General features: G+C 38.0%; 2 protein-coding genes across 4 annotated transcripts in view; both read left to right on the forward strand.

Annotated features, from left to right (window-relative positions):
- Positions 1–16: 16 nt before the first annotated feature.
- rbm8a (RNA binding motif protein 8A) lies at positions 17–4,472 on the forward strand. Its single transcript, XM_059568465.1, has 6 exons — positions 17–161; positions 626–685; positions 766–843; positions 928–1,064; positions 3,769–3,905; positions 4,067–4,472. Exons 1-6 carry the CDS (start codon positions 95–97, stop codon positions 4,110–4,112), a joined length of 525 nt encoding a protein of 174 aa, XP_059424448.1. The 5' UTR covers positions 17–94; the 3' UTR covers positions 4,113–4,472.
- Positions 4,473–5,335: 863 nt separating this feature from the next.
- otud7b (OTU deubiquitinase 7B) overlaps positions 5,336–13,059 on the forward strand; it is a 30,634-nt gene continuing 22,910 nt past the window's right edge. For all 3 annotated transcript variants that reach the window (XM_059568468.1, XM_059568470.1, XM_059568469.1), the window contains exon 1: positions 5,336–5,536. The gene's annotated coding sequence lies outside the window, so the exon portion shown is untranslated. The remainder of the gene's footprint in view (positions 5,537–13,059) is intronic.

Genomic DNA, 13,059 nt, shown 5'->3' on the forward strand with positions numbered 1-13,059 from the left:
GCACACACAAGTCGAAAAGTACGCAGCGCCGCGTTGAGTGTTCTGTGCGCATGCTCGCAGCCACGAGACGCTCACTCACTCACAATCAGGCGTCATGGCGGATGTACTGGATCTTCATGAAGCGGGAGGTGAAGACTTTCCTATGGACGAGGATGGCGACGGTACAGTGTCTATTTGTATTCAAACGGTGCACAGACAGTTTATTTATTTCACATAGCCAGAATTCACCTGTTTATTAGTGTTGAACGTATGAAATCCTCGTGTTTATGTCCGGTGGGCCTAGTCCGATTAGCGCGCCTGCTAATAGTTAGCTAATTCAAATGAATCGCGCGCTGTTGTGTTTATGCTTTCTTTTGTTGCCGTGCTTTGATTTTAGCTTTAACACGTGTTACTTTTTTCCATGTTTGAGTTGGCCAAAAAGAATTAAACAAATAAATATTGTGTACTCGTTACGCACACAGGCTCATTGCATTCGTGTTTAGTGCTTCATTTTTAAAGACACTATCATTGCGGTTTTCTGTTTTAGTTTATTTTTTATGTTCTCATAAAGTTGTCTTTAAAAACGTTCATTCAGTACCTTCGAATGCTTCGTAAGAGTGATTATTTTCCTTTGTTAACTTTGCAGATAGTATTCACAAGTTAAAAGAGAAAGCCAAGAAGAGGAAGGGTCGCGGGTTTGGATCAGGTAAGTCACCTCATCTCCAATCTTGTGTTTGTCGTCTTAATAAAGCATGTGCTAATGTGGTTTGCTTCTTTTTTCGACAGAGGAGGGAGCGAGATCTAGAGTCAGAGAGGACTATGACACAGTAGAACAGGATGGAGATGAGCCTGGGCCTCAGAGATGTATGTGTAACCCACAGAACTACATAGCATCTGAATTCTCTCACCTGACCTCTGTGATCTTTTTTTAAATTTTTGTCATTACAGCTGTGGAAGGATGGATTCTGTTTGTGACTGGTGTGCACGAAGAGGCGACCGAAGAGGATGTCCATGACAAGTTTGCAGAATACGGAGAGATTAAAAACGTGCATTTAAATTTGGACAGAAGAACCGGTTACCTTAAGGTTGGTTGGCAGATTTTCCCCTCTTGTTCTGTGAAATTTCTGTAAAAGAAAATTTTGTTGCACGTTTGCATTAGGGGTGTGCACGGATATTCGAACATTCGAATATTCGTTCTGCTCTAATTATTCGATAAGTAAAAATGATATTCGAATTTCGCAAAAAAAAAAGTTCACAATAAAACCTAATTTGGTCACTTTGTGATTCTCCACGGCATATTTGAAGATGTATGCAAGAAAAAAATAATTAATGAATAAGGGGCTGTTCACATATCGCGCCTAAAACGCATGGAAAACGCTAGGCGCGCCACTTTCTCCTTCTTTCCAAGGCGCTCGGGCAGAAGCGCTCCTGGGGCGTCTGCCAATGACGTGCTCTCTCCATGAAGACGCAGAAATTTCAGCAAAGGATAAATGGATTTGCAGCACAAAAAATCGCTTTTAGTAGCTCTGCTACTAAATTTATTTCAAAACGGCAATCCATATACAGCTATGATCAGCTGTTCCATCATCTTGGCTGAGCTTTCAACCTTGTTACAGGAAAGGATGAAGCTGAATGTTTAGTTTTTGTCACATGACATGCTGTGCGCTTGTGGCATTCTGAAAAGTTGAGATGTTTTTAACTCGATGCAGTGCGGACGCGCCTGTAAAAAACGGGTGCGTCGTACCGCGAGCGCATCGCGACCGCGTCGCTTCCATTATGAGCGCGCATACCGCGCGCCTACATTGGAAATAACGAACTTGAGCGCGCAAAAGACAGGATAAGTGAACGGCCCCTAAGAACTGCGGTCTTCTACAGTACTTCAAATATGCCGTGGAGAATCATAGAAAGTGACCGAATTCAAGAACATTGTTGCGGCATCTCTCAATAAATGAATAAACACCGCTAACTTGGAGAATGCAGTGAAAACTCCTCTTCTCGCGTCTGCCCTAGACCCACGGCACAAACATCTAAGGTTCCTTGACGAAAACATGAGAGAAGTAAGAAAAAAACTTTCTGAACATTATCAGAACATTTTCCTTGATGCGAGTGGTGCGGATGCAGTCGCCGTCACCAACGATGAAGAGGATGCAATGCCCACTCGTCGGAAAAGGCTGAGCCAGTTCTTCAGCGATGATAACAGAGAGTGGGAACAGTTCTTGCTTCTTCTATTTTCATATAAACTGGAATAAATACAAAACTAGAGCCAAACTGAAATGAGACATTAATAATAAATAGTATAGTGAATAAATTAAATAATCCTAACTAAAGGACATATGAAAGCATGTATTTCTGTACACTTAAATTCATTCAAAAAGACCTTGATTAATATGAATATTTTAATGAAAAATGTATCTCCACATGCTATTCAATAAAATTCTAGTGCATTTAATCTATTAAATAACATCACAGTGACCGAGTTTTTGGATATGGTATGATTAAACTTATTTTAGTGAATAAAGTACCACATTTCAGCTATGTTAGGGAGGGTCCTTGCTTCTAGAAAATCCTCATGCTTTCTAACAGCTTCATATGACTGTAAACATTTACATTTAACGTGGCTTTAAGCAATATGCGTCCTTAGTTTCACTTTCACCGTGACTTGTACTATGACTGGAAAATACTGTAAATTGATAAATTGTTTGGCTTGATGTTATGTCTTCGACAGCGCCTGTACTCCCATCTAGCAACTTGTTAGCAACCGTCTTTAAGAAACTTAACAGTTTAAAAGAATCATGAGTAGCGTGTGAGTGGAGTGTAACTGGTGTATATTGTATCATAATAAAACGTGAAAGCATATTGAGTCTGTGTGAACTACGGACCTTAATTTAGGGATTTAACCAAGATCCCATTTAATAAACACATTGACTCTGGGACGATGGAACCGGAAGTCCTAAAATGCTAACTCGCTTCCGGGATTTTTTCTACAAAGTGACGTCACTGTTCCACCACTCTATTCACTCACCACTCGCAATGGTTTGTTGAATCTGATAAAACAGAGATACACCTGAATGTGTTAGATCTTGTCCACCAGATGGCAGTGTTTTAAACGGAACACATTCTCAAGAGAATGCTTGTCTGTAAGACAATGTTTATAATGTTATTTTCCATGATGGTATGAGAAATGAGGTATAGTTAAGGTATGGTTGTAGCAGCTTTGCATTTGACTAGGGTTGTGCATCTTTAATACTTTGACTTATTTAACCACTTTCAAAAAATTTACAGTCGGGAGGGATAGAAAGCTAATTTAGTTTGTGATATTTTATTATATGCACATGTCAGATGATGTTCTTGGGTCAATGTATCAAATATAGAGTGTTATGTTAAAAAAAGTTCAACTAAGAAAACTCAACCCCTGTTTCCTTGTCCATTCAGTTGTGCTCTTTTTAGCTGTTTTTGATCATGTGAGTTTGAATTTGAACACTCAGATCTTGTTTTTGAAAACATCTATTTTCTGTCATCAAATTTTTTTATATATCACTGTCTGCCATTGAGAACCCCACTTTGGTAAATCATCAAATTGGACTGTGCTTTTGTTAGCAGGTTTGTTTTCTCAGGATAAGCTGACACATGTTAATACATAAAATGTTTAGTTTGGCCTGTTTTTAAGACAAAGAATGTGAAAGACCGACAGTTCTAGAACCAGGCAACCCAATGGAAAAACATCTCTTTTGTGGGTGTCGTGTTGTTGGAAACATTATCTTGGCAAATAATGAGACTTGTTTTTCATAGGGCTATGCACTGGTGGAGTATGAGACCTACAAAGAAGCCCAGGCAGCAATGGAAGGGCTGAATGGCCAGGACCTTATGGGGCAACCAATCAGCGTTGACTGGTGCTTTGTAAGAGGACCCCCTAAGAGCAAGAGGAGGTGAGTCAATTTCTGACCCTGTTAAACTGCATTTATATACTCGGACTGTTTCACTCGCTCACACAAACTTAATTTGTAGTGGATATTTGTCTTCTATTGAATTTGTTAATGATACAGGCCATAATACAACATGATTAATGGACCGCTGTGCTTTTCTCTAGGGGTGGAAGAAGACGCAGCAGGAGCCCTGACAGGCGGCGACGTTGATTTTCCAAGTTTTTGACTCCAGTCTCTGTTTCCCAGTCAGGGTGGCATTGTTTTTCAAGATAGTTCGGAGTCAGATTGGATTGTGCGTGCATCTCTTTAAATTGAGGATTTTTAGTGTTTTTGAGGGTTTTTTTTGTCTCTATTGTTAATTGCAACTGTCTGTAGGTCTTTTGTTAAAGAATGACAGAGGCTGCTGAAGCATACATATGTTGAAGCTGTCTGTATTTCCACCACGGTTTTATTTCCTTTTTTTTTTTTTTTTTTTTGTAAAACGTGGCAGTACACTTTAAAATGTAATTCACTCCTTAACTTGTTATGAGTAGTGATTTGTATATTTCCAATAAATTACTTTTGGTTTGAGATCTGTTGTTTCCATGCTTTGCATTTGAGTGCATTCTGTTTTTTAAAATTACAGTTTTACCAAGAATTTACAAGTTTACCTAAATTAATGCAGTACCAAAATAGTATAAATAAAAGTAGCTTGTGTAGTATTCACAGTTTCTTTTGAGATTAATTTTTTTAACATTGCTTGTCATGTGCAAATTTTTGCAATGATTTTAATCCATTGACTAATGTTGACCACAAATAGTTTAATAATTAGATGTTATTCTATCCAACTTGTTTTTGTAATCATTGACATTGTTCTTTTTTTACCAGTATTTTCAATTTAAAAATAGGACACAAAATGACTTGGTGTTCAGATAGTTGCATATTGAATTGCTCACTTTTAAGCGGAGTTGATCAAAATTACACAAATATTTGATGTGCTTTGCTTTTATTTATTTTTACATCAGATCTGAAATGTTCACCACATAGGAATGTCATATCTCTATTAGGAAATGTTTTTAGGCCAGTTTTCAACTGAAATGATAGGCGTCAACTTATCACAAAGGAAAGATGACTTCTGAGGTCATGCTGACAGAAGGTGGAATTGACCAGACAAGATGCTGATGACGTTTTTCCAGCATCAGCAATTTGTATAATGACTAAGACGGTCCCCCTTAAATAAAATTGTTCCTTAGGCTTTGTCACTCAAGGAAATTTTTTTTCATAGGCTACTCGAACCGATGCCCATCGTGTACAATGCGGTTAACCAACCAGCGTGGAATACTGAGCTTAAAAGGAAACTCCTACCGCCATTGGCTCACACATGTGCCTGTCAAACTCAACTCTCTCTCTGATTGGCCCAAACGGCCAGTTGAATTTCCTTAGATGGGCGGATTTGTAGCGCCTCGGTTGACATTGTTGTTGTTGTGGGAGTAAGAATGTACTTAGTCGTCAAGTCTTTTCAAGACAAGAAGCGAGACGTATTTTTAACATTCACACAAAGCTGAATAGCACATTACCCTCGGAGGAAGTGAATTTCTGCGAACGAAAGACAGAGTGGATGGAAATGAGAGAGAAATTCCGCGAGGCCGCTCGAGGTAAGCGCGCAAATACATTAGCTTTAGCTGCGCGAGCCTGAAAACCCCTCACGAGCGTTTTGTAACGGAATTCTTCAGCGGCCGAGTGTCGGTGATAAAACTAAAGTGTCCGTTATTTCCACTTTATCCACAGTTTGACGCCAAATTAAATGTTTTATGTGAAAAACTGTGCGAAAGTAGAGCGTTAATAAGAGAAAGTTGGCCGTTAAGTCATGTTTTAGGCTGGACACAATCTGAGAGGTATGGTGAGCGTATGGTTGACCCTTCTTTAACTGCCGAAACTAAATTAACTAACGTTAACCGTCACAGACTATAAAAGTTCATTACAAGTCTTATTAAATGCTCTCAATTGTATATAACAAGACTTGATCCTCAATTTGTGGGCTAACGCAATAATTGTGTCCCTACAACTTTGAGAGTCACTCACTGTCCGCTAGCCGAGCAGCTAACTAACTGGTCAAGAAGAAGGACAAATTGTGTGGCTTCAAAGCTTTAAATTAGTAAGAAGTGAAAATGTGTTCTAGATTATTGAACACTTTTGAAGCTACCATGTGGCTGCCTATTTGTTGTGTACACTCCTTTCAGCCCACTGACCCGTCGTACTTCACAGTTATTTGGTTGTCATATATAGGTAACGTTATGTGTGTGTTATATACTACATATGCTGACCTGTGCATCATATTTGTTTGCCATTTGTTGTATGTACTGTAGCTTATCATGTTGTGTGCAATGTGTCTCATACTGTTTCATTGTGCATATTATATCCATTGTGTTATATGATGACCTGATCTATATCCTCTGTTATCTTCATATGTTAATTCAACTAAAGATCATAATCTTGCAAATAGCAAATGCATTCAGTCAGAAGAAGATTATAATATACATATATAGGTTTAAGGGCCACTCAGTAATTTTTACCAATAAATATTAATATTCAAGATGTATAATGTTGACACACACAGACACACACGTAGCAATATTTAATATTTAGCACTTAGTAATTTTTGATAATTAAAGAGTTTTACTTATGTAGAAGTAAATGGCAGCCAACCACTTCAGTCATCTAAAAAAATCATATTTTATTCAACGTGGAACTGATTGCCTTTGTATGGGCACTGCCATATCGACATCATGTGTCACGCTATTGATAAAATCTCTCAATTAGCAGTTTTACACCGGTTGAGAATAAACAGTGGGACATCAGTTGTTAAAATCAATAAAATAATTAATAAGAGTTTGCTAAACACAAACAAAGTCTTACTGATCGCATCTTTAACTGTATATTACAGCAACCAGCCAAGGACAGGTGAAATGTTTTGTTTTGTGATTGCGCCAATTTCAGAGTCTGTTGAAAGGCAGTGCTTTTCAGTGACCCAATTTTGTAAGGAATATATGTTAATAATCTATTTTTTTTTTCACAACTGTCCTTCTTCTTTTCTTCTGGTGGAGTTTGACAGAGTTCTCAGAGTGTGGGGTGCTAATTATCAAACCCCACTTAAAATGAAAGCTTTGGGGTCTTGCTGCCATGGTTTGAATCCCTACAATGTGTGGGTACGGTTACACTCAGCCTTGAATTATTCAGCTCTGTATTTACAATCTCTTTTGTCAGCTTGTTGTTTAGTGAAGGCAGCCACCCCTAAACATGAAAGTAGGACATGCAAACAAAGTCTTAGGGTTTTAGATCGTTTGGGCTTGTTTTTTTGTTTTGTTTTTCTTGTGTGGACCTTGAAAATAATCCTTTGTAGTTTAAACACAGACCAACATATCAGCCTCATTGTGAATTTTTATTTGTTTTTATTCCTGCATAGTTGACAAATGAACATGGGCATTCACTTATTTTCAGAGTACTATGTTGGCGCAACATCGTGATGGCATCATTTATCAGCCCAACCTTAATTCAGACTAATGTTCTTTTCATTCTGTAGTTTACTCCGAAGCTCAAAGACCTTGTGTAATACCCAGAAAAGTGTGTTGATTTATGGTTTGCAGTAAACAGGTTGAAAGTTACATGATCTTAGAGGTTTTTTTTCCTCTGAGTCATTCTCTATTTCCAGCACACCTGAAACTAAAGAACACGAGTGGACTGTGCTTTGTAGGTCCCTGCTCCCTCATTTCTACTCTACATGATGTTATTAATGTTTTTTTGGCAACTTAACTTGATGGGTAAACAGTTTAGGGAAGTTGGTCCAGTTTGCAGCAGTGTGTATGACTGCATGATCATCACTATTTAATAGCAATAGTGATACCTGTAAGGTAACCATGCATCCTCTTTTTCCTGGACATGTCCTGTCTGGGACTTTTAAGTAGTTTTGGCTTTGTTTTCCTTTTCCTTCTTACATGCTGACAGTAATGAATGAAAAGGAGTTTGAAAATAGCGTACAGGCATTGTGCATAATTGACCAAACATGGCATGTAAGAATATTTGATGTGTTTCAGACACCTGAAAACCAATGCTTATATTCAGAGCTTCACATCAGTCTGTTTATGTGTAATTCCTTGTTTTGTTTATTTATTTTTGAGAGCTAATTGTGAGCTGGGTGTCAGGTAAGAACATGCAGGTGCTACTTGTTAATTATGAAAATTTAAGAGGTGTCCCCTCACCAGTGGGCCTGTGAACAGCTGGTGAATGAGAGCAGTTGGGGCAGAGACTTCATATCACTTACAGTGTTAGCACTGAGCCAAAATGCTCCCACAACAATCCTCTGCCCTGATAAACATGTTACAATATTAAATTGATATGAGACCCTCAGCTGTAGACTTCTTGCTTCTTTATATATAAAGGAACAATATGTTTTCATTTGATATGAGCCAACATGCACCATCAGCATTGTGTCCTTAAACGAAGCACTAGATCGAGCAGTTTGCTCCAGGTGAATTGAACCTGAATAAAAGTGACTAACTGCTCATATTATGTCTAGTCAAAGAGCTATTGTCTCTAACGGCTAGATGTTAATATGTAGCTTTAAAATGCAGGTTGTTTCTTCTACAACACGGAGCTTCCTAGGAAATAACTGTTCTCTTGGTTTCTCCAAAAGGCCGTGTGACGACAGCCAGTGCCCACGGTTTGATTCATTACTCTGGAGAGTCCCGTTAGCAGCATACCCCGCTGCCCCAGACCTATGTGTCAACTTCACAGTGTTCCTTAACAAACCGCTATTCTTCAGAGCACCGCAGATTATACTGTGCAACAAAAGCAGAACCGCTAGTCCTAAACAGTGGCCAGTGAGTCAAATAAACAATATCAGCCATGTAACCATCAGTTTACCCAAGCCACCAGCACTGACTGTCACTGGGCCCAGTGCCTGATGTGAAAGTGTGCTGATCACATGGCTCATTCCTCATGCCCTGAACATCAGTCTCGATCCAGAGCAGCCGTAATCCTATCACAGAGATGCCGAAGAGGAGTCTTTCGCCTGGGATGACATCACAGGGATTATTGACGTAAAGATGCCTGGCTGTCGAGTTTGCAGCACGTGGGGATTCACATGAGCAGTAGCTGCCTTAGGCTGTGGATAATTTATGTTGAGCTGCCTATTTGTTGTTTTGTGGTCCAAATGTCCTTCTTGATAATACATTTGTTTGATATGGAAGAAATATTACTTTTCTGTTTACCCTGGTGAAAAGTCACTCCTTGAATTGGTTTGTTTGATGTGTCTTATTTGAACAACAAAGCAGTTAAGCATGACTTGTTTAAACGTTTTGTACAGATATGTTTCTTTGAGTTTACTTAAGGTCATGGTAGACTGCTTTTGCTTGATGAAAGGAAGCAGTAACGTTAGATAAAATCTCATTAAATACATGTGCCTTTTAAAAATGATGTGTGAATCAAAACCCAAACCACACCCGGCCACATTAATACAGATTGCATAACAGCATCAGAGTAAATACAACAACTCATTAATCATTCAAGCAACAATAGTATTTATAGGAGCTGCAACTAGTTTACCATGGCACAGTGAGCATTGCACATTTTTCAAATGACAGAAGATTCCAAATGTGATTGTGCGCTTCAGACTATTGCTGCTCAGATGTCTGTTTTTCTAAGGCGTGTTTGTTAAATTCAAATACAAAAAATGTTACAGTCAGATGTGGATGAGAAAGGGGAAACCCAAACCATGTACACAGTACAGTATGACTTTGTTGTATGACCTAAACATTGTTTAGTTTGGGTTGGCAAACTCCCCTGCACTGTGAAAACTTTGGAGGATTGTTTGCCAGGGTCAATGAAAACATAACTGTCGTTATCTTGCATTTTTTTCTCTTATTTTTTGCAGCACAGCAGTAGGCATAGCCATGAAGCAGAATTGCCATTGTGGTACCAAGATGGCCTTTTCTTTACAGATTTTTTTTTAATTAAAATCTGTGGAAGAATGGGTTTTAATGCAGTAAATGGAGTACTGCACTCCTAAGAAAGAATCTGTTGAGGCAAATATTGTGTGTCCTTGCTGATAGGCATATCTTTAAATATTTGTATTGTTAGATGTAAGTAGACTTTAGCAAGCTCTTAACTATTTTCCAAACAAATTCTTTAAGCTATTTAAAAGGCACTGCACTCTGTAGATTTTCTAACTCAGCATTTGTTACTAACGTACAGTGTATATACACACTGTTTCCAGTGCCTGTCCTGAATTCAGTGACCCTTTCAGAGAAAAAAACATGTTGACTGTGACATCATTCTTTTATCTTTATTGCTTGCTAGAGTGGACTGTAGCTGAAATAGAGTATTACATCATTTACTGCAAGCTCGTCTCACTGTAAAAAACAAAAAAAACAAAAAAAAACCTTCAGTCATATCAATAAAGTTAATTGTGTTCCATGGTATTCATAGCATGGGGGTTTGCCAGATTTCTTACCTCCTGATTCCTCTCTCACTGCTGTCTGTTTTGCAGACTTTACTTTGTACTTTGTGTTGCTTTTTTTGGACTATGATTATATATGGCTATTTTTAGTAGTCAAGAACAGGCTTTTCTAAACTTGGCGCTTTGCTGATAAGAGCTTGAACGTGCGTTGAAAGCTCTAGTCACACAGAGTGCTCCAAAGATGTTTGTTACATTTACATTTGCAAGACGTCTCTCTCATCAGACTTTTGACCCATTTCCCAATATTAGAATTGACATTAAAACAGTTTAGTCATCAACGTTTTGCCACACCTGCCAATAATTTATTAGATGGATTCCTTTTTCCTATTATTAATAGAATGTGAGCACAGTGTGCCGCTCTCAGCACCACTATAATAAAATGTCCTGCCTCTAACACATCGGCCAAGCAGAAATACTTATCGTCTTATGTCGATATAAAAAAAATATGCCAAATATTGGCCGATATATCGGCCTTGGTGACCACTAGTTTGAAAATATTGATTAGGAGTCACAGAGGACTGCATCTGGACGGTTTAGCACATTTTCTTAACTGCAAATGGACAAATTAACAGTTACTCCATGCTCTGGCTGAACAGTTGGTTTGCTTTGCACTAATTACTTTTTAATGAGGGCTGGACAGGATGCTAAAGAGCATATATCTGCGATGAAGTCCTTGAATTTCCCAAGAGTGTAGACATCCCCACCCAACCCCATGAGACGGCCTTTGATTTCAGGCCTCAGTGTCTAATCTTTGCATGGTCTGTTTTGGTGCATTAGTGAGAGGTTGCAAGCTGGGTTTTGAGAGCAAACTGGTTCTATCTCCTCTTTGCCACATGACAGAGCCCTAGCAGTGATGTTACATAATAATACTACACATCTCATGTCCAAATGGATTACGCCAGAACCAAGTTTGCTTGGCTCATCAGATCTTACAAGACTTCTTCGGACTTTGTTTGATTTATGCATTGACAATAATTCACTTTGCTCATGAAATTATACTTAATGCTCTGCTGTAATTTGTATTCACAAGAATGTGCATTTTATTAGCAAGAAAACGTCATTTTATTAGCAAGAAAACGTCATTTTATTTGGGCCATGGATATTTTTTTTTTTTTATGTATTTTTTTTTTTTTTTTATATATATTTTTTCCAATTTTGCTAACAGAGTAGAATCTTTAAACTTCAAATATGTTCCCGTTGGCTTTGATTTTGTTGCTTCTCTCAGCATTCAGTGAGAAAAATTACTTGACACTCAAATGGTCGTGTCACACCTGGTCAGGACATGGTGTGAGTGTGACAAGCATGAGTCAAGTTGTGATTGACAAGCAGCCTCTCCTGCTTTCAATCTCAGCAGTGGTGGTTGCTTGATACCAGTTGGGCTCATTAATGCAGCTCTAAAACCACGGGGATCATTCATCCCATAACCCTTCATCAGTGACTTCTGATACATCTGTCGAGGAGGTCTGCTCCAAACCTCAGAAATCATTTCAGCTCAGACTTTCTAGTTCCAGTATTGCATTTATATTCAGATCATGAATGTCTGGCCACCTTAGTTTAGATTTTATTTTGTCTGGCATTACTAATTTGGATTATGAGTAGCAGATGGCTGGTTAGCGTTTTATCTTGCTCATGTATGCTGGTGTTTGTCACTAGTGAGTTCATTATTAGTCATTAGCTCTGCATGAGCAGACACCACCTGAAGAGAAACAACGTCTATAACATATTCAAACAAACCTCTTTAGTTGCTGACTCTTGTGTCATTAACTAAATTAGTCAAATTTTTTAATACATAGAGGAAAATTTGGTGTAGGATTTACTATGAAACTATTTTAACTCAGAAATTGCTATTAGAAACATCAAGTAATACATTGTATTAAACATTGATAAACAGTATTTTCTTGTAAAACAAACTCCCAAAATTCTTTATTTACTAAAATGTTTTTGCATTGTTTAATGTTAATACACTAATAACGTTTTAACAGAGTATTAGTTACCTCCCTTCTTCTTTCCTCCTTTCTTAAATTTACAGATTTTTGTGAATTGAGTAAATATGGGGGAAAATAAGCATTCATTCCATTTATTTGCATTATATCTGTCATTGCACCTGCAGCTATTATTCTAATTTCTAACTCACTCATGTATTTGTCAGCCTACTTTTGGGGATAAAAGAAGTCAAATGTACTGAAGTCAGATGTCAGCTACCATGGAGATGCAGATTGTTGCCATAGAGTAAACTTTGTTAATTCAAACTCACTTTAAGATGTGAGCAGTGCTCTGTTGTCATATTTATATTCCATACTTGTCATAAGATATATTGAGGAGATTTGACAAGCAAATCAGGAGAAGCATGTCAAGTCTTGTTGCATGCATCTGGATTCAACTGGGGATTTTTTTCCGCTGTCCTGGTCAGTATTTCAGGCTATTATCAGGTCCATGAAGGCTATAAAACAATGACGTTATTGCTTTACGTGTGTGTGTGTGTGTGTGTATGCTAAGGGTGGCACGGTTCAACTGTTTCAAGGTTCGGTTTTAGTCACGGTTTTCGGTACAGTTCGGTATGTGCTATGTTTATGGAAAAACTATACTTTCTAATAAAAATACAAAAATAAGAATATTCTATCTAACTACAAGCAACAGCACAAATAAATACATTAGAGTAAAGAT

The sequence above is a fragment of the Carassius carassius genome, chromosome 15 (assembly GCF_963082965.1).
Source record: "Carassius carassius chromosome 15, fCarCar2.1, whole genome shotgun sequence".
In the NCBI taxonomy this organism is placed as follows: Eukaryota; Metazoa; Chordata; class Actinopteri; order Cypriniformes; family Cyprinidae; genus Carassius; species Carassius carassius.